Source organism: Euprymna scolopes, chromosome 35, assembly GCF_053919585.1.
Source record: "Euprymna scolopes isolate OS-2025 chromosome 35, ASM5391958v1, whole genome shotgun sequence".
NCBI classification, from domain to species: Eukaryota; Metazoa; Mollusca; class Cephalopoda; order Sepiida; family Sepiolidae; genus Euprymna; species Euprymna scolopes.
The window spans coordinates 69,146,615-69,169,586 of NC_136516.1; the positions used below are offsets into that span (position 1 = coordinate 69,146,615).

Below are 22,972 nucleotides of genomic sequence, written 5' to 3' on the forward strand. Positions count from 1 at the left end.
CACCAACGATCTGCCCTCTTTGGAAATCTATTAGATTTGTCATTTTTCTGAAATAAAAAATAAATTTAATCAATAAATTCAGGGCAACACTAATCATAAATAAAGCAAAAAATGAAATAAACATGGTAACTTAAAAATTTTTTTTATAGGTATTTTAAAATTGATACAAAATTCATATGGTGTTTGCATTATTTTATTCAACCGTCATAGATCAAAGAATCTGATGCAGTACAAGTGTTGGTTAATCCCACTCAATTTCAAAAATTACTGTTGTCTCAAACCCATTTTGGTATTACATTTAGTTTTTAATTCTTTGAACACTAAGATGTTTTATTGATTTCAATGAGACAATGGTTTAGCGAATTTGTAAAATGTAAATTGTTTTGAAAGAAAACATACTTTTTCTGCAATTGTTGTTTTCATTTTGTGTTTCAGAAAAATCTATATCCTCAATACAATCTGTGGTTACGAGTGTAGCAGAGGAAATGAAAGGGAAATCAACAATTGTAACGATAGATTGCAGGTAAATCCACCCCCTAAAAGAACATTTTCTGTACTGTTTGCTTTCATTCTTTACTCTTGTTCTCCCTTCTTTTATTCTTCCTTCCAGCCCCCGTTTTTGGCTTGCTCTCCTTCTCTCTATCTCTCTCTTGCGCTCTCTCTCTCTCTCATATATATATATATATATATATATATATATATATATAATTAATCAGAATACTGTATTCTTTGTATTGCATACAATAAAATTTCTATCACAAATTTTAAATTCCTAAATTATGATATATATATATATATATATATATATATATATATATATATATATATATATATATATACACACAAACATATACACACACGCAGGTTGGACCAAAAGTAGAAAATGTTTGTTGAAGCGTAAGTAAATAAGATTTAATTTTTATTAATGTAATTGCTTTATTACATATACTTGTATGTATACGTGATCTCTAAATAAATGTTTTTTTACTGTCCACCTACTGTTGGTTCATCCTGTGTATATATTTATGAGGCGCTGAATGTCATAACTCGGTAAGTGCTACAAACAAAAAAAACCCCCAGAAAAATGATGTTAAAGTTTAGTTTGGTGGGTATATTGTGCATTACTTGATTTCTACTCATATCCTGGTCTTAATTCAACTATAACTACTATTTTACATGTTAGTTAGAGGAGGTAATGGGGAATAAAATGATATACTAACTTGATATTTTGCCACTATGGCGCTTACCGAGTTATGACATACAGCGCCTCATATATAAAATGTATATCTTTTTAAGGTTTTTTCAATTTTCAAAACTGTATGGAAAAAAAAAAATCAAATATTGAAATAAAAAAACTTTTAGTCTCAAGTCCTTTATTGGAAAACTCCTTTGCTTGTAAGTCAATCTTTTGCAATTACTGCATTAGTTTGCTTCCAAGAATTTGTGCTAGTCATAAAATTATTGAAGGGATTGTCAGTTGTTTACCATGAAAAACTGATTTTGAGATTTCAAAAGAAAGCAGTATTTTATCTTATGGCTCCCATACAGTGTTGATCAAATACAACCTTTATTAAAAGCAAAAACGTTCTCAATATTGAATCTAGTTTTCTGCTCCAGAACATTTTTAATAACGAGTGGTCAGCAAAATAAGCTGACCACTCGTTATTAAAAATGTTCTTCTTACCTGTGTTAACTTTAGCCAAGAACAAAGTTTTTTTTTTTTTTTTTTGCATAAGGGTCACCACTTATCAAGACCCAGAGACCACTCGAGGATAAGGATTACTGAGTGTACAGTAGTCGGTGGAATAATATAGTAATTAATAGTAGTGGAAATTTGATAAATTGGATTACTTAAGGGGATGGTTAATCAAGAATTTGTTTACATTGGACTTACAACCAAATTGTAGTCATCTGGAAAACAGGCAAATGGAAGAGAGTTCCACAGGCGTGCAGTTCTAAGACGGAAGCTTTGTTCATGGAATCTACATTTTGGTTTAGGCACAGATAAAAAGTGGGGAAAATTATTGACAGTGATTTTAGCTAGATGAGTGTTTTTCGTGAAAGTTTGGCAAGGCAGGGACCATAGATTGGAGACAAGCACTTGCCATGGAAATAACAATAAAGCAGAGACAAGCTCGCAATGTCTCTTCTGTGGGAAAGAAGTTGCAGGGAAGAGAAACGGGCATCCCCCACTAAGCTACAAAGTCTATTTTGAACTCTGTCCAGGCAGGATAAGCTGATTCTAGCAGATCCTGCCCAGATGTGGCAACAGTACACCATCCTTAGACATACTTGGCTTTTATATAGATAGAGAATTGAATCAGTGAGATATCTACTGGTGATATCTAGAGGGATCCCACCATTTTATTAGCGACCTTGGCAACAGACTTGATGTACATGTTCCATTTCAGATCAGGAGTAAAGTCAAGCTTAGAAGCTTGTCAAAACATGGAACCTCCCCAAGATGAAAGTCATTCATTTCAATTGATGGGGATCAGAGCATTGATGATGTAAAGAAAGAAGCTTGGTTTTAGATGCATTAAAAGTAACAAGCCACCTTTTTCCCATTTTACTAAGATCAGATGAGAGAGAATCAGAGAAAACTTGGTCATTTCTGGCCTTTGATGTGTTGCCATAAATGGCTACAAATGATCTAAGGATGTTATTTGGAAGATCATGGGTGTAGATCAGGAAGAGTTGTGCTCAGGATGGACCCTTGAAGGTCTCCAGCATTAATACTGTCAGCTTCTGATTTCTGCCCATCAACCACTACTATGATAGACCTATCAAAGAGAAATGATTTAATAATTGAAAAGACATTCCCAGCTATGGTAAAGCTGGAAATGTCTGCTTATTCACAAACCTACTGTATTTTCATATATATATATATATATATATATATATATCTTTTATATATATATATATATATATATATATATATATATATATATATATGTATGTATGAAAATACAGTAGGTTTGTGAATAAGCAGACATATATATATATATATATATATGTATGAAAATACAGTAGGTTTGTGAATAAGCAGACATTTCCAGCCGCACTGATGAGCTGTGAAACAGCGAAACAGTACTGTATGTGGATGACTATATATATATATATATTTGTTTGTTATCTTTTGTTTTTGGTAAAATATGCATAATTATAATTGCTACAATTCATAAAACTTGTGTAAATAAATTTCATAGAAATTTTTCTCACAATTTATCTATGCAATAAAATTGTATTATGACCTGTCATTAGCAGTTCATGTTCAAATCTAACTTATTGGATTAACTTTTTTAAAGTGTTATAATTTTAAGCAATTTTATTCAATTAACAAAACTACTTAAATGCTACCTTAAGGTCCTTTTAAATTTCAAAGGGTCATGAATTCATTTCGTAAGCTAGAAACAAAAAATTAAAAAATGACTTTGTTTATAGAAATGAATTCTGATGTATTGAGTTTTATAATTGAAGTACTTTTTTAATTTCTATTAATTTTATGTGATTGCATTTTTTTAATTTCATTCACTATTCAATGAATAGTAATTTAGTTTTAAATATCAAAGTTATAACGTGAAAAGTACACTCACACACATGAATAATAATAAATGTTTTGGTTTTGTTTTGGTTTTCAAATGGCGCTCGCCCAGGTTAAACTATTATGAATGTCATTTCAATTTTCTGTTTTTAATAAAAAAAAAATTGTTCCATGAAAAACTTTCCCGTTCTCATCAATTAAATCGAAACATTTCCAATTAAACAATTACGGATGTATGTTCTCTTTCACTTTCTTTATTTACTTTTAAAGCAACATTGGACTTTTATAAAATAGTTTTTTGTTTTATTTTATTTATTTATTTATTTTTTTTTTTTTTCGAACAAAAAATAATTTAAAACAATTTTTTGAATTGTCAAGATTCATTTTCTCCAGTAATATCGGTTTACCAAGTTTCTGGAAGTAATAAATGATAATTTTAGTTTAATTCAACGTTTCCGGAGGTAATAAATGTTAATTTTGGTAAATTTATTCTTTCCCTTTCCGGAACCAATCGTTCGGCCATATAATGATGTCTCCCCTAGATTTGGATAGTAAGTGCGTCAAAAAAAAAGTGGCGTCTCCAATTTCGGCAATAAAGTGTAGAAGCACCCCAGATTTTTATGGGTCGCTATTTTTGCCATAAATTGTTAGGTGAAAGGGTTTTTTTTTTTTTTTTTTTTTAAAGTAAACGTTTCTTTTTGAAAACAGAATTTGGTACTCATCGGGCGTTGAGTTCCATGGCGACCAGCATAAGAAAAACATGCATCGCTCCCTTTCTGACGCAAGCGCACATAACACTTTTTTTATTTACTGATGTTGTCGTAGTAACTGAATGATTATTTGTCACATTATTTATTTTGAAAAAAGTTTTACTCTTTATGAATATTAAAAGAAAAATTACTAAACATTTATTAATAATGCCTCACTTTTACAGACATTTGTTTTTAAATTTCTTTTTAAATGATGACTTTTAGCGACTTTTTTTTTTTTTAAATAGCATTTGCGGATGAGTATGCTGACATTTGTTTTTTTTAATTTCTTTTTAAATGACTTTTTATTGACTTTTCTTTTAATAGCATTTGTAGATGGGTAAAAAGCGAAAAAAAATAACTAAGCCATTTACTGACAATTTCTCGGTATCTTGATTTTTATAACATTTATTTGTTAAAAATATTTGTAAAAGTGAGACTTATCAGTAAATAGTTTAGTTATTTTTTTTCGTTTTTTACCCATCCGCAAATGCTATTAAAATAAAAGTCGATAAAAAGTCATTTAAAAAGAAATTAAAAAAGCGTCAGCATACCCATCCACAAATACTATTAAAAAAAAAAAGTCGATAAAAGTCGTCATTTAAGAAATTTAAAAACAAATGTCTGTAAAAGTGAGGCATTATTAATAAATGTTTAGTAATTTTTCTTTTAATATTCATAAAGAATAAAACTTTTTTCAAAATAATGTGACAGAATCGTTTAGTTACTACGACAACGTTAGTAAATAAAAAAAGTGTTACGTGCGCTTGCATCAGGAAGGGAGCGAAGGACCTCAACACCCATGGAGTACCCCAAATTTTTATTATAAAAAGAAAAGATGAATGCTTTATAGAACACTGTAAATAGTTAGGTGAAAGTAGAGAAAAGTTAGATTTTTTTTTTTTGACTGTACAAATTATTTTTTTTTGGTCAACAGATGTTAAGAAAATAAACAGAAAAAATACTCTCATCATTAATTCTGCAAAAAAATAAATAAAATGTTGGTTTAGTGTTTAAACATTTGGACAACCCTTGGCTGAATTCGGTCACCACGATGGCTAGTCAAACCCTAAACTAATTGGAATCCGGTGTGTGTTTGTGTGGGGGGAGGGTAAATTCTGCAGGAGTACCATTCTTTTTAATTTTTCCTTTTGTTAAATTTTTGTGTGGCCTTTTAGCGATTGCAAACTAACAAATTTAACCAAAATGCAAAAAATTCAACAATTAAATAATTTTGCTCAGCTTCTAATGCAGATCCTAGTAAATAAATCCCTCTTATAAGAACACTCAAGGGAAGGACGGAATCAAATTATTGCCAGTATGTTAGGGAGAGGTTCTATTTTTTTTTTCTTTTCTTTTTTTTTTTTTTTCTTTTTTTTTTTTTTTTTACAATATTTTAAGCAGATTTGACACTGAGTTACCAGATTTTTATGGGTTGCTCGCTAACTTACGATAAAACTTGCGAAGTACGCGCTGGATTGTTGTAAAAATGGAATGGAAATTTAAATTTCGCGCCGTTTGTTTTTTTTTAATTGTGCTTCTCCAAAACAAATATAATCAAGAGAATAACATTTAACAATTGTACTTTATATATATAAAACATGAAATATTAAAAAAATATATATTAACGAAAGAGAAATAATTCCATTTTATATTGAAAACAGTCAATTTGGTATATAAAAGTTCCGTTTAGTGATGTCACGTGATGGCACGCGGTGTGAAATAATTGTCCCCAAATAAAAAAAAAATGGCCCATCTGTACAAAGAAAACCACCTATTTATTATAGAAAAATTAAGTATGTTATAATTAAAGAGATATATAGAAACACGCATGGGTACAGTAAACATATTATACCAAAATGTGGAAGCCATCCGTCCAGTGGTTATTTAGACTATTAATTACGAACGAACCAAGAGTTACATTTTTATATATATATATATATATATATATATATATATATATATATATATATATATATATATATATCTCTTGGAAATTTTCTTCAACAAACAAGCATTTATATATATACATAATAAATAACAAGGCAGAACTGCGGCTTCCTTATATAAAACACAGGAACACCAACAACACTCCGGACATGCACTCACTACAAACAAGTAATTCTATTACATCCTTGACCACTAATCAATAACAACATATGCATAAGATTAGATGAAATTCAGAGAAATAAAAAAAAATATATATATACATATATATGTCTTTACATAAGCATTAGTTTGTTGCTACACAGTCATGAGCATGTTTCGATCTACTAGTATTTACTAACTAGAAACCTCATCAGGCTACAACCCTTATTTTTCAAAATGGAATCCTAAATGAAGAGCGAAAATTTATCCTCAGCAAAAGAAGGCTTTTTTTTTTTTTTTTTTTTTTTTTTTTTTTATCATGAATGTGAAGAATAGGGTTGAATTAAATTTATTAGTTTATTCATTCTTGTATGTTTATTTACTTATCTATGGGTGACTTTATTCAATTTCGTGTTGGTGTTAGGGGTTAGTTTGTGGGTTGAGGGGGTTTGGTTCTAAAACGAGGGCTATACAGATGTTATCTTTAACAAGGGAGAGGCTGCTGTTTGTCCATGTCTGAGACCTTCAAGGGTCAATTTGTCATAAAATTCTCTTTTTTTTAAAGTTTATTTCAATTTAATATGCTTATATCTGAGAAGAGGTTAGGAATTTACCCGGGTCTGTTGAATGTTGTATGGGCTTCCAGTTGAAGAGAGGGAAGAGGGGTTAGAGGCATAAAAAAGAGAAAGGAAGGAAGGTGGTAGGGAGAGATGGAATGGGGAAGAAGGAAGAGGGACTAAGAAGTAGAAGAGAAGGTGGCATCATTTAATAGCTCTGCTTTATCTTACTTAAACAATATCGGTTATTTTTGGACCTCCCCAATATTAATTTCTCTTTCGTCTGTTCCTTTAATGTTGATTCATTAATATTAATTTGTGTATTAGTAAATTCATTAAAGACTTTTTTAATGATGATAATTGCAAAATTCAGGATATATGTCTTTTTTTTTTTAGAACCAAATCCCTTCAACCCACAAACTCTTACCCCTAACACCAACAGGAAAATGAATAAAAATTAATAAAGTCACCTGTAAATAAACATACAAGAATGAATAAACTAATAAATTCGCACCCAATTCGACCCTGTACTTCACACTCATGATGATAAAAAGAAAAAAACCTTCTTTTGCCGAATTTTCGCTCTTCATTTAGAATTCTGTTTTCAAAAATAAGGGTTGTTGCCTGATGAGGTCTCTAGTTAGTAAATACTAGTAGACCGAAACATGCTCATAACTGTGTAGCAACAAACTAATGCTTATGTAAAGACAAATGTAACCTGCTCTACTTCTGTATTGAGCACTCTTGTATGAACCTCGTTATATTTCACTGGTTACCCTACCTTTGGAAAATAGCAACCTCAAATTATATATATATATATATATATGTGTGTATACATATCTCTATATAAATAAAATGAACTCATTTTTTCCCGTCTGATTTTGACCTTAATAGGATTAAAAATCAAGATATTTCATGCAAATATAATATGCACAAACGGCAGAACAATATCTGAGGTGTGTTATAGGCTTATTATTTCTCAAATTCCTCGATAATCTTAGATTTCTATACTTTTTCTGCTGAGAAGTCATGGCCAAAATCGGTTAAGATCAATGGAAGTGGTAAAATATTTTCTCTCTAATAAATTTCTCCTCCCCCTGCCACCACTTAACACCGTTTGGGGATCGTTCACAAGGAACAGTTGAGAAGAGAACACCGGTTTGGCTTCGTAGTTCTTTCATGTGAAGTTATTTAAAATCACTAAACTAAGCTACAGTGCTCTGTGGCGTAGTGGTTAGCGTGCTGGACAATTCACATATTTTCATGTTCGCACCGACCTACCGTAGTCGTTTTTTTTTTTTTTTTTTTTTTTTTTTTTTCCTAAACAACTGGAATGGACTTTTCTTGGTGGCCGAACTGTTAACGTTGCAGATGTTTTTTTTTTTTTTTTTTTTTTTTTTTCACACTTTATTTTCCTACTTTTACTCATGACTCCGGGCTTGATCCTTCCTACTTACCTACCATAACAAAACAAACACTCGGGCAACGCCGGGTACCCCCGCTAGTAAATAAATAAACAAATAAATACAGATTCGAATCAAATAAAAAAGTTGATCTTTAATGTGCTATGAATCAACAAATTAAAGATCAACTTAATTATTATAGTATTATACATTGGGTAGTTGTACTCTTCAACTTAAGAAAAAAGTATTGCTTGAATGGGCCACTATTTTATAAATGAATCAAAAGCTAGATTTAATTTTTGATAATCAATTTATTTGAAGAAAAATCATTTTTTCTTTTTTTTTTTTTTGTTTCAAAATAAAATAGCTTATAAATGTAGTTTGTACAAATTGTTGGTTTTGTTTATATCCGCTGCATCTGCTTTCTGAGTTCAATCATATTGAAACACAAATAATATTACAAATAATATGGTGGATGGGATAATTGCAAATTGCTACTACAAAAGTTAAAACAACATAATTATAAGAAGGATGTTGTAGTTTGTTTGAAGCATTGTGCAAGGAGTTGTTTGAAGGCTACATCAATGTGATTCGTGGGAAACACCATGGACACAAGTTAGTACATAAAAGAATAATGACAATCTTAGAAGGAATTTTTAATAATTTTCAATTATTACATTTATTTACCAACATAATGTGTTGTACAAGATGTTAGGTGTTGATGTCCCTAATTTTTGAGAGTAGCATCTCTTCAGGGAAGAAAAGAAAGGAACGCAATCCAACCAAAGCATCTGCATTCCATAAACACCTATCTAACAATCACAACCACAACAAAGGCATACAAACAAAAATACTAGCCACAGAAAGAAACCAATATATGTTGAGGTTGAAGGAATCGCTAATAAAAAATACAAACCCAAAATAAATAACAGGGCAGAACTGCGGCCTCCTTATATAAAACACAGGAACACCAACAACACTCTGGACATGCACTTACTACAAACAAGTAATTCTATTACATACTTGACCACTAATCAATAACAACATATGCATAAGATTAGATGAAATTCAAAGAAATAAAAAAATATATATAATGTATGTATGCATATAAATAAATAGAATAAAAAAATTGATGTATAGAAAAAAAAAATTCCATTATTAAAATATGTGTGCATGTATGTATATGTGTGTGTTTAAGCTACAATAATTTCTAACAATACTTAATATCCATCACAATTCGTATTCTGGAAATTGAATTGACAGCCAGTCTGCGACACTGTTTTCTAGAAAAATAAATAAAACAGACAAGTTGAACAGTTGTATGTTTGTTTTTCTTTTCTCTCCTGAAGAAGAGATACTTCTCGGAAGTCTTGTACGAAAATGAATTTATTTACCTAATTGTTTTTCTTTTACATCTGTACCACATCACCCCACAAAAAAAAATTTTCATCAAAATAAACGCTTTCTTCAATTTTGAACGAATATCTATCTACACCTTCTTTTTCAAAAAAAAAAAAAAATGATGCTATTCTTTTTTGTATACTTTTCAAGTAGTCATACTAATGAAGCACTGCCTAGCATCGAATATGTTAGCAAAAGGGGTAAACAATTTACATTTAAATCAAGTCTGGAATGACTCGAAGAAAACAGCTGAGTTGTTCAAGAATTACGTACATAAACTTTGACAACCAAATTCTTTATTTCAGAGGGGAACCTATCGCCATACTTTCTCCTAAACAGGTTAACTGAACTTATATTAAGAAGAATACTAATTTTTTTTTTAATGGAGAATAGAAAATGTATTTTAGATGCGTTGTTGGCAGCTCTCGTAACTCTCACTTCTCCTAATTTGTCCTTCAGTCCTCATTCAGCATGAGTGATTTTTCTGACAAAGAGAGAAGAAAAAACTGTATTCTAGGTCGGCAGTAGTTTTGCATAAGCAGTTGCCTGAGATGTCGGAAATTTTCTGTTTCTATTTCTATCCTTCTAACCATGTCACTAATAAGGGTGCTGGAGATAAATGTTTGATAGTCAGGGACCCGAACCTTGGACTAACCACTAAGGAGGCCATCCTATCAGCAGGTGTAAAGTACTGGGGCTTCTGTATTGCCATTTGGTGAATGGATTCTAAACTATGCAGTAGCTTTTAGTGGGGCTTCTTAATGCCATATTAGTGAGTACTTGTTATAACTTTACAATGGTTTACAAAAAAAAAAAAATTCTTTGCTTCTTTTTCTCCCTTACTTTCCCTCTCTGCCCTGCTCTAACCAAGTCTGTCGGCCTGTTCCACAAATCCCAAAACTCCATCATGTAAAGTTTCCAGAAAGAATACAAGATTAAACTCGGAACTCCAACTTCCAACCTATGCCCCTACTACTATGTCTTCTTCTCCAACATCAGGGGTCTATGTTCCAATCCTTCCAGAGGTCAAAACCTGATTACAGGAGACCAAACCAGACCTATTATTCCTGAACGAAACTAGCATTAAACTGACTATTTCTTTAGATGAGTTCATGATTGAAAGATACTCTAACTTAACATCCAAATCTAATCCCCAAGATTTCCATGGGTATGGAATATGTGCCTACATTAGAGATAGCTTTCCATGTGGTAGGGACATCTCCAGAGAAGACCCTAAATAACCCTATATATGCTTCCGGGTTGCACTTGCTCATATCACGGCCTTTATATTTGCTCTCTATCGCCCCCACAACAGCAGAGTTAAGAGCATATCTGAGAAAATTAACCTCATCCTTCGACTAACATTCACATCTGTGGAGACTTCAGTGTTCACAATGTGGAATAGTTAGCCCACTCAAAAAAGACACATGATGAGGGGAGGTTCTGTCATGATTTCTCCATTGCTTATGACCTAACTCAGATTGTTCACAAACCCACCTGTGTGCCTAATACTGATGATCAGTATGCAAATCTCCCAGACCTTTTTCTCACAATTTACCCTGAGCTATGTTTATCCTCTGTTCTGTCTCCACTGGGATCTTCTGACCACTTAGTTGTCTCAGTTAAGATAAAAACAAAATATAATAAGTAGTCTGACATACCTCTCCTTCGTACGGAATATTGATACTCTGGCTGACTGGGATAGCTTCCATACATTTATATCAGATCTGCCTCTGCATTCCATTTAAAAAAAAAAATAGTGTCCTCTATAGTATCAGATCTGACAGAATGGTTAATTGTAAGTATAGACCGCTTCATACCCTCCAAAAATTCCAGCAAAAATCTAACATTCAGCTGTGATGCTGCCATTTCACACAAAAATCACTTTGTCTATTGCTTGTAATAGATGTACTGAGACTAAAGCCACCTACAATACTGCAAGCAACCACTGTAAAAGAGTAATAAAGGATGCGAGAGAGTTGTATGCTCAGTCCGTTAAGTCCAAAGTAGCTGAGCAGTGACTTGGTTCTCATCAGTTTTGGCAAATAACAAACAGTCCTGAACGGAAGCGTCTGCTCTATCCCAATCATCATCAATGGACCTGAAGTAATCTTATCAGCATCGGACAAAGCCAAACTCTTTGCCAAGAATTTTGCAGCTAATTCTACCCTATGTGATGAGGGCCACCAACCTCCCATATTTCCTCCTGTGTCTGAAAACATGCTATGTGACATACAAATATCTGTGTGTGATGTTGCCAAGCTAATCAAAACCCTTGATTCCAGTAAAGCAACTGGCCCTGACGGCATTCCTATTATAGTGCTCAAAAAGTTTTAACCCAAACTAGCTCCTATACTTAAAAAGCTGTTTAAGCATTGTCTTAAGGAGAATTGCTTCCCAACACCCTGGAAAACCTCATCATTATGTCCTATATTTAAAAATTCAGCTGATCAATCCTCTTAGTACAAACCAATAATAACCTCCTCAGTGACATGCAATATGGCTTCCATTCTGCTAGATCTACAGCAGATGTGCTAACAGTTATATCTCTGAGGATTATCGAATCTCTCAACAGAGGCTTCATTTCTAGGACTACTGCTCTTGACAGATCAAAGGTCTTTGATAGAGTATGGCATAAAGGTCTACTCCACAAGATCTCCAGCTACGGTATAGCTGGAAATGTTTTCTCAATTATTAAATCATTTCTCTCTGATAGATTCATAAGAGTAGTGGTTGATGGGTGGAAATCAGAAGCTTACAGTATTAATGCTGGAGTCCCTCAGAGGTCCATCCTGGACCCAATCTCCCAAATCACTTCCTAAAATCATTTGTAGATATTTATGCTGATGACACTACCATCTATAGCAAAACTTCAAAGTTCTTTCTGATTCTCTCTCCTCTGATTTTGAGCACGTGGTGCAATGAGGAAAGAGGTGGCTGGTTAATTCTAATGCATCTAAAAGCAAGTTTCTATCTTTACATCATCAACGCTCTGATCTCCGCCTGGCATCAATTGAAATGAATGGTTTTCGTCTTGGGGAGGCTCCTTGTTTTGACAAGCTTTATAGGTCTGACCATTACTCCTGAACTGAAATGGAACATGCACATCCAATCCACTGCCAAGACTGCTGGAAAAAATGGTAGGATCGTTCTACAGCTCCAGTAGGTATCTCACTGGTGATGTAATTCTCAACCTGTATAAGAGCCAAGTATGTCTAAGGATGGAGTACTGTTACCACATCTGGGCAGGATAAGCTGCTTCTAGCAGCTTATCCTGCCTTCTTGACAGAGTTCAAAATAGACTTCATAGTCTAGTGGGGATGCCTTTTTTCTCTTTCCTGCAACCTCTTTCCCACAGAAGAGATGTTACAAGCCTGTCTCTGCTTTATCATCATTTTCATGGCAAGTGCTCGTCTGAGCTCCAATCTATGATCCCCTAACTTTCACGAAAAACACTCATCTAATTGAAACCACTATCAATAATTCCCCCCACTCTTTATCTGTGCCTAAACCTAAATGTATATTCCATGAACAAAGTTTCTTTCTTAGAACTGCACGCATGTGGAACTCTTCTGTTTCCCTGCTTTCCAGCTGACTACAATATGATCGTCATGAAGTCCAACATAAACAAGTTCTTGATGAGTGATCCCCTTAAGTAATCCAATTTACTAAATTCCCACTACTGACGATTACTGCGATATTGTCTCATTGACTACTGTACACTCATTAACCCTTATCCTCGAGTGGCTTCTGAGTCTTGATAAGTGCCGACTCCTATGTAAGAAAAAAAAAAAAAAACAACAAAAGAAAATACACATTATGTTGATAAATAAATGTAATATAATTGAAAATTATTAATATTGTTATTATTCTTTTATATACTAACTTGTTTCCACGGTGTTTCCCACGAATCCCATCGATAAAGCCTTCAAACACAACTTCTTTCACAACATATAATTATAATTTTAATGCATTAAAAGGGTAAAAGGATTGATTTACTATTAGTTGGGATACATGTTTTTTTTTTTTTTTTTTTTTTTTTTTAATGTTCATTTACTCATTTATGTTAAAGGATTTTTTTTTTTTTTTTTTTTTTTTTGATATATTAAAAAGAAGAACAAAATCCCTGGTGGTTCACATCGGTTTGCACCCTCACCAGTATTAAAAGCTTAATTTTTGTTAATTGTTTTCTAAATTTCAAAATGATCTTCCCCATAGAAAATTGCCAACGATCGTTTAGAAGCACCCCCCCCATTCCTCACAAAAGTTGCAAAAATACATATTAACAGTGTTAACATATTTATCAATTTTACTTGCTTAAAACTCTTCAAATATATCATAGATTTATATTATTTATTAATCCATGTCAAAGTATATTAATTTCTGAACAACATGGTGGTATTTTTAGGTCTTAACAGGCCTTGGTTTTTTAAAATATGAAGATCTTAGTAGAACTACCTTGAAATCTGATTATCCAAAACGTTTTATGGTCAACACATATTGCTAGTCTTAGCATCACATATTTAAATTATATATGTTGTATTCTATAATGACCTCCATTGTCATTGTAAGTTTTGTAGTATTAAACTTTGCTACCGTTCAGTGGAGATGGCTACTAATTATAGATCACTCAAACCATGCATAGCTTTTTATTTCATGCTTGCTTAAACATCACAGATTAGTTTTATTTCACTGTTTACATTTATCCATAATCTTCCTTAATTCTTAAGAGGTCAATCTTGTGTCAATTCTAAACTGATCTGCAGAGGTCACTGCTTGTCTATTTCTTCTTCTCTTTCTCAGAGTTGATTTTCAAAGGAACACCTGGCCTATCAGCTCTTCCTTACTCCTCCTTCACTTGTGTTTTATGAACTTCAAGTTTCTTACTTTTAACACACTACGATTAATCAGGAATCGAAAAAATCAGAACTTTTGAGGGTATCTGAATTGGGAAAATTTTTACCTATTTTCTGATGCCAAAAATGATTCTTTCAATTGTCTTTTTTATTTGATTTTATTTAAAGCAAAATCTTCCACTGCTGGTAGTGATGAAATAATAAATATTTATCAAATTTAAACTACCATTAAAACTAAAATCTATAGATCATAGTGGAAAATATCTACATACTTAACGTGTTTTTACGGTAATTGTGGAATAAATAATACTTCTATTGTTAAATGTTAGATATTTATAAAAAAATCAAAATCAGTAATTGTATTGGAATTGGGGAAAAATATCAGGATCGTCCCATTACTAGTTGATATGCAACAAAACAACCCAACTAAGTGTTTGGCTTTCAGCACCATATACAAACACACTCACTACTGTTGATCTAAAGAATTTAAGCTTTCATTCATGACAGAATCTTTTGAACAAAAGTTTTGAATCACTTTTATGCCCTTTTTACAGATTGAGATATAATGATACTAAACTTTATGCCTAGAATCCTTAATCTTAATTCTAGAAAATGTCTCAATTTTAAGGCTTAAGCTTAAGGGGACTTCAGAATAAATTGAAATTCAGGGAATCTTGCTTTATTAGTTAGTGCCTAATAACTACGGATCAAATTTATTGCAAATTTGATATATTTGAATTTTCAAGTGAAAGGTTGTGCCAATATTATGCCCCCTAAAAACCCTTTTAAGATACCTCAATGGAACAGAAATTTGAGAAATATCTATCAATTTAACCCTGGCACCTAATGTTAAAATTCACAAAAATTAGGTCTCTGAATGTTTACAAAGCTCCCAACTTTTTTGTTTTGATCATAAAATAAATTAAGTATATCCCATATTTGGATCCTTTGCACCTAGCAACTGTATTCCAAAGTTCATAATATAAACATATCTAACCTTATAGATAGTATACATTCTCTGCAAAAATGATAAAAAAATGCTATGTCAGCAATTTTATACTTGCTATTTGTCGAGATAAAATCATAGAATTACATCAGAAATTTAGGTTTTAGACATAAATTCACCATTACGTTAGTGAGGGATTTTTTTCACGAATTCGTTTCAGCTGGAAGCGTAAGTGTGAGATGCTCATTTAATGTGCTATTTACTTTCACACTTCCTCTCACCATTTGAAACGGTTTTGTCAAGGATGTAGAATGAACCAAACATTGATATTGTTTATTTTCCTTTCCTTTTGCAAAATTCAATCATGTTCTGCAAAGTCAAGAACAAAAACAATTTTCCACTACAAAACAATCAAACCAAACACCATGAACAAATATTTAAGATATTAAGAACTTAAAGCATAAAAACTTTTCCCAATTGACTGGATTCAGCATTAAATAACTCGAAAAAGATTGATATGCCAAAACAACCAACTAATCTCTTTTCCTGTTTTTCTCTCATCCTCTCATTATGTTTTGTCTTGCCTCACTTCACCTTCTCTTTTCATTCTTTTTCTAAAAAATGTTAATCTGGCTATACTTCAAACGATTCATGGGTAAGGGAGGTAGAATTCTCTTGTTTCATCAATGAATGTCTTCCTGTCTTCTTTAAAAAACATCCGTTGATAATTTTAGTATGAAAAAAAAAAGGGGGGGGGTATTGTAGGTTAATAGCTTCCGCTCTCTATTTTATAGGTGATTATGATGAATTCCTGGGCTGAAAAATTGTTTAAGATGGTGTGAGACTGATCTCCCTTTGTTATATATTATGATTTTATATCTCAATTTTGTGCTCTTTTGAAGAAAATTCAGGAATCCGTATCAGATTTTTTTTTTTGTTTTTAATCACGAGTTAATGAGTTGGAGTGGTAGAAGACTTTTGTTTTATTAATTAATGTTTTCCTGTCTCCTTTAAAACATCAGTTGATACTCTCGGTATGAAAAAAAAAATGGTATTATAAATTAACACCCTTTGCTACCCATCCCCCACCCCTAACCTTTCAAATGAGTTTACAATTATTAATCAATTATGAATGAACACTTTGCCCCACTATGTTGGGAAATTGATGGGGAAGGGGCTGTGACCTTCCCAGGTTGAAAAATTCACTCCCATGTTATTTTGCCATTGGCCACTCTCATCCTCATAGAATGAATGATGCCTGTAGGGATGTGCATCTGTATTTCATATAAAATTTTGTCTCTATTGAAATATTTTTTAATTCGATTGAAGCATGATTTTCTCACTCAAATTAAAAAAAAAAAAAAAATTATTTACTTTTTTATTTTTTTTTTGTTTCAGTGAAGCCAAAAAACTGCAAAAAATTTTCTCAGTCAAATTTAAAAACAAATTTTTACTTTTTTTATTTCTTTGTTTCAGTGAAGCCAAAAAACTCTGCAAAAAATTAAAAGCTTCTCCAAATGATATTCATCTGAAACATTATAAGTAAGTATTGGCGTGAATTTCCAACCTATTTTTATTCATTTTAAAATCATGAAGGTTTTGATACTATTGGAGCACAGGGTGGAGCAAGTGCTAGTATGACTGCAAGAGTTATGAGTGGATGGAGTAATTTCAGGGAACTTCATGACATAACGAACAGCATTATCATTATCAAACAAGGAAAGAGTCTATCCTTGATGTGGATGCAGTGTGATGATGTATGGAAGTGAAACCTGATCGGTGAGGATTGAGGACATATGTTGCATAGAGAGAAATGAAATGAAAATGATTTGATGGATGTGTAATGTGAGTTTTAAAGATAGGCTTAGTTTTGATGTTTTTAGAGGAAGATGAAATCTGAACAGTATAGAAAGATGTGTAGAGAACAGAAGACTTTGATAGTATGGACACGTTGAAAGAATGGATAAAAAAGTTAGTAGATATAGGACAGCTAAGGTAGTAGGATTGATATACAGAAAAATGTCAAGGAAAACATGGGAGGAAGTGATAAAAATGGACTTTAGGGATGAAGACCTGGTCAGAGATAGATTACTTTGGAATCTATTTCTTAAAGTTGTCCAACACATGTCAGCATGTAAAACTGACTTTAAATCGAATATAAAGATGATAATTGTACTTTCGTTTGTATTATGGCTGAAGGGAGGATGAAATTATGGGTTGAAACATTTCCTTACAATATTACTGCATAAATGACCCCAATAGATACAAGGTCCTGGGTATGACATCCTGAGGAATGTGGAGTTGCCCCTTAGTTACCATTGCCTTTAGGTTCACTTTGATCCAGAGTAGTAATTCCTGTTAGGGCATTTGGTGCTACCAGGTCAGGCTGTCTGAAAGTACTGGCTTCCTGACCAAAAATGCATCAAACATTAATATTATAGTTGTTTTCTTTTCTTTTGCAAAACCAGGGCTTTACATTGTGAGTGAAACAGTTGCATTTGCGAGAGATGTTTTTTAAATGGCAGCTAGAAATAATGAAACCTTTAACTTTTGGCGATTGTATTTTTTTTTTTTTTTTTTGCCAACGATCTTCCAAAGCTCATTACTGAGTGAAAAATATCTTTTCAGTCGTTATTTTTTTTTTTAAAACGAGCAGTCAAATGTTTTAAACAAAAATTTAATAGTACAATGTATTTATTTTTTTTAAACTAAAGCCTTTTAAAAAAACATCTGCAGAAATTCGAATGTTTATACCTTCAAGTCTCAACATAAAAAATTTAGTTAATATTTAGAATTACACTTATTTAAAAAAAAAAATACATAAAAATCTTTATGATATACATACTTGTCATGCAACAAAGATGTCATATTGCAAAAAATCATGTGGGTTTGGCTAATAACTTTTCTATTTGGCTAGTAAACAAAAATATTTAGTTTCAAAGGCCAATTAAAGATAAATTTGTCCATATAGCTCTGAAAATCGAGCAAAGCATTTTTCTTTTACAAAACAATCAAACCAAACACCATAAAAAATATTAAAAACATAAAATATAAAATTCATAAAAATATAAAAAACTTGTATAAAATTTTTCCAAAATTACTGGATTTGGCATTAAATGATCTGAAATGGGTTGATTTACTGTAAAACAAAATGACAAACCAGACACCATGAATAAATATTTGAAGATATAAAGAACTTGAAGCATAAAAACTTTTACCAAAATTACTGGATTTGGCATTAAATAACTGGAAAAGTGTTGATATGTTGTTAAACAAAACCAACAATAGATCTGACTGAATTTAAACCCAGCAGAACCAATTCCATAAGCCGTGCATCACCTGCTCAGTCATACTTCATTTCACCGTTGCTATAAAACCATTTTTATTATCAATGTACTCGTGTATGTGTCGTTGCTAGCATAGCTTTTGTTGTCTGTAATCAATGCAGAAGCACTCAATGAAATGGCCATAAATGATGCAGCTAATGGCATTAGAAGGCCATTACTAAAGCCATTACATAAGTCTTTAATCCAAAACACTTTGGTCGATGCTTCAATAAATATTGGTAAAACCATAAAAAGAAATTGAATCAAACCAATAAATGTTAATGTTAATATATATTAAGTTTTTGTATATTTTTTGAGATAAGGGTTGATAATTATTAAAGAAAAAAAGAAAGAAATAGACTTGGCGCTATTTGCGTCTTGAATTTCTAACAGCTATGTTTTCTAACGGTTATGTTTGTTCGGGAACCCCCTTTTCAAAAAAAAAAAAACAATCATTATTTTATCATTCACCAATAGCATCCTGTGTGAATGGACCTGAAGATGCCAGGAGGTTACATCGGCCAAAACGTAAGAAAAACAACCAAGATGAACAATCCAAATAATAGAAAAAAATATGTAGGAGAAATCCTTATAGTGTGAGGCAGTTTTTATTTTTTGTTCTAATCCAGAGTGACCTTTTTAGGGAGCTGTATTTTCTCCACATTAACTCTTATGTCTAAATCTTCCTTCATGAGAAAGCAAGTAGGATATATTATAAAAAAAAAAAATAATATTAAAAACAGATTGTAACATAAAAATGCATCCAGTTAAAAATGTTTTTGAATGAAAAAGAAAATCTGATTTTTTTCAAAATAATTAAAATATTGAATTAAGTTTTAAAGTTGAATTAATTTCCAAATCTTTAGCTGAGGCTAATGAACGCTTGTTTCTTTAAGGCTTTTTTTCCTATGTTTTCATCTCAAAATGCCTGCAAAAATACTGCTTAGTTTTTGAGATCAAGTTATGTTTTAAAACAAATAAAATATCCATTTTAATTGTTCTAATTAGCTACAATTTGCTAAACCATTTCTTAAATTTCTGTCTATCATCATTGTTCTCATCTTGAGTGTTATTCGTGGTATAATGGATGAAGTACGAGGTAAAATTTAGTTGACACTTTTTTGGGGGTTGAACGTTTTTCACTTTTTCCATACCAAATTGATTTTAATGCTATATTTTTAAGCAAGTCACTGCACATCACCTTTCTAAAAAAAAATTATGACATCGGGGAGGAAACTTCACATTTACCAAATGATGTAGTAGTTAAATATTTTATTAAAATAATTTGATTTCTGTTTTATCTTTTTTGATTTCCATAGAGATGGAGAATTTAATCGTGACTTTGATCGAAAATATACAGTAAAGGTGAGTAATTTTTTTTTTTTTTTTTTTTTTTTTTTTTTTTACCCCAAAAAGCGCATATATTGCAACTTGGGGTATAAGGGATTGTTATTTGGGATTGTGTCTATCAAGGTAATTTGGGGAGTTGAGCAACAACATGTCTGTTCACATTACATTATAAACTTCTGCACATTAGTACAGTACGGGGAGCAGAAAACTGGGAAGGAATTCCAAAGTTATGCTGTCTGAGGGAAGAAATTAAAGTAAAAGACTTTTCGGCATCTAGGGATCTCAACAGAGAAGAGATTTTGTTGCTAGTCATTAAGTTAGTTGGAGCATGTATGTTGAGGGGGCAAAAGTGCTGTGAGTCCGTTGGAGTACATTTTGTTTTCTAAATAAAAAAAATATTGTTGTACAAGTGATTAACTTCTTTTATTCATTTAACACCAACTTTTCGTTGTTAAGGAGTGAAATATTTTCTGATATTTTGCAAGCTCACTCTTCAATCTTCAAATTGACCTGTCATGTTGTTCAAAATGAAGTAGAGCCAGCAAATTTAGGTACATTTTAATCATTTGAAAACTTTTTAATTGTGTAAACTCTACTTTCTTATAAACTGCATTTGGAAATTATATGTAAATTATGAATTGGTATAAAAAGTTGCATCTTTAATGTTTTTACTTTTTAGATTCTACTTAATATTATTTACTTAGAGAAAAGTATTGTTTTTGGTTAGAAAAAAATTACTAAGTTAAAAAAAAAAAACTAATTCGACTGACAGTAGTTTATTTGAAATTATTTATTTTGATACTTTTATGTTATTTTGATACTTTTACATTATTTTTATATTTTAACATTATTTTTATATTTTAACATTATTTTTATATTTTAACATTATTTTTATATTTTAACATTATTTTGATACTTTTACGATATTTTGATACTTTTACGATATTTTGATATTTTAACATTATTTTGATACTTTTACATTATTTTTATATTTTAACATTATTTTTATATTTTAACATTATTTTTATATTTTAACATTATTTTTATATTTTAACATTATTTTGATACTTTTACGATATTTTGATATTTTAACATTATTTTGATACTTTTACGATATTTTGATATTTTAACATTATTTTTATATTTTAACATTATTTTTATATTTTAACATTATTTTGATATTTTAACATTATTTTGATATTTTAACATTGTTTTGATATTTTTACGTTATTTTGATACTGTTACATTATTTTGATATTTTTACGTTATTTTGATACTGTTACATTATTTTGATATTTTTACATTATTTTGATACTTTAACATTATCTATTTTGATACTTTAACATTATCTATTTTGATACTTTAACAGTATCTATTTTGATACTTTAACATTATCTATTTTGATACTTTAACATTATCTATTTTGATACTTTAACATTATCTATTTTGATGCTTTAACATTATCTATTTTGATGCTTTAACATTATCTATTTTGATGCTTTAACATTATCTATTTTGATGCTTTAACATTATCTATTTTGATACTTTAACATTATCTATTTTGATACTTTTACTTTTTAAAATATACATAAAAAATCAGAACCTCCTAAAATTTATTGCACAAATGCTTTCTTTTTAATAACTATTAGCAGTTTCTTGTTAGATTTGCAATTTTAGCCACTGGTATTTTCTATAGCAACTTTAACTGCCTGCCAGAAGTCACACTTGATGTTGAATTACCTTCTATTAGAATAAATATCTCTCGAGAGGATGCTTCACAGATTCTTGATAAGATTTAAGTTATAGCTATTTAAAGGCTAGCCCACAAGAGAATCTTCGATAAGCCCCTTTTCTTTCAACCAGAATTGAGTAAACTTTGATGCATGACTTGGTGTGTTGTCTTGCATAAAGATCTTAGATCAGTGGTTATAAGGCCAATATAGGGTACAATCCTGTTGACACGCCGGTTCTTTCTAAATCACCAAAGCTAAGCAACATTGACCAGTTTTGGAATACCAGGTACTGTATGTAGAGGAGCGTTAACACCTCCCTGCAAAAATTGCAAATACCTAACATCGTCATCTCCCCTAATGCTACTGAGGACCGCTAGTAAATTTCATACTCCCATGAAACTTCCTCTTATAAAGGAAACCGATTACACCCTATTTAGGGTTAGTGTCATTTCATATCAAGCCATTCAAAGAAATATTGCTCTAGAAAATCGCATTAACTTTTGGAATTCATTTTGACCATATCTTTCACTTTAAATGGACCCACAAGTTCATTACTAATAATTCCATGCCATATTATGAATTCCACCACTGCCTTGTTGGCATTTAAAATATTGTCTTGTGTTATGTTGCTTGCAAACACATTAGGCCCATTAAGAAGTGATCCTCAATTCATCTGTAAAAAAGCACTTAACTAAAATTGTGTAGGGTTTCTTTGATTTTTTTTTTTTTTTTTTTGTACATCAACAAATTTCCTTAATGCTTGTTTTCCTTGATACCATAGAATCTCGATTGGTCTTAAATATGAATGCACTTGATGCATTTGGGCTACTTATTACTTCTCTTTGAATATGTGATCTCACTTAACTTCATGAATTCAGTCTGAGATATTTTTTTCCTTGTTTGAATTCGAATTTAACATATTTTCTTGATTGTTCAAATAATCTCTTTACACTGCAAATTGTTATAATTACTGAAAAAATACAAAATATCTGAAATTGAAAATTAGGACTTAATTGCTT

At 31.2% G+C, this 22,972-nt stretch overlaps 1 protein-coding gene across 1 annotated transcript in view; it reads left to right on the forward strand.

The window, feature by feature from the left end:
• The window catches only part of LOC145259906 (protein disulfide-isomerase A5-like), a 119,227-nt gene that overhangs the window by 42,119 nt on the left and 54,136 nt on the right, over positions 1–22,972 (forward strand). The window contains exons 3-5 of the mRNA XM_080117836.1: positions 436–523; positions 17,021–17,086; positions 20,190–20,235. Of these exons, the coding sequence (XP_079973962.1) occupies positions 436–523; positions 17,021–17,086; positions 20,190–20,235 (200 nt within the window). The remainder of the gene's footprint in view (positions 1–435; positions 524–17,020; positions 17,087–20,189; positions 20,236–22,972) is intronic.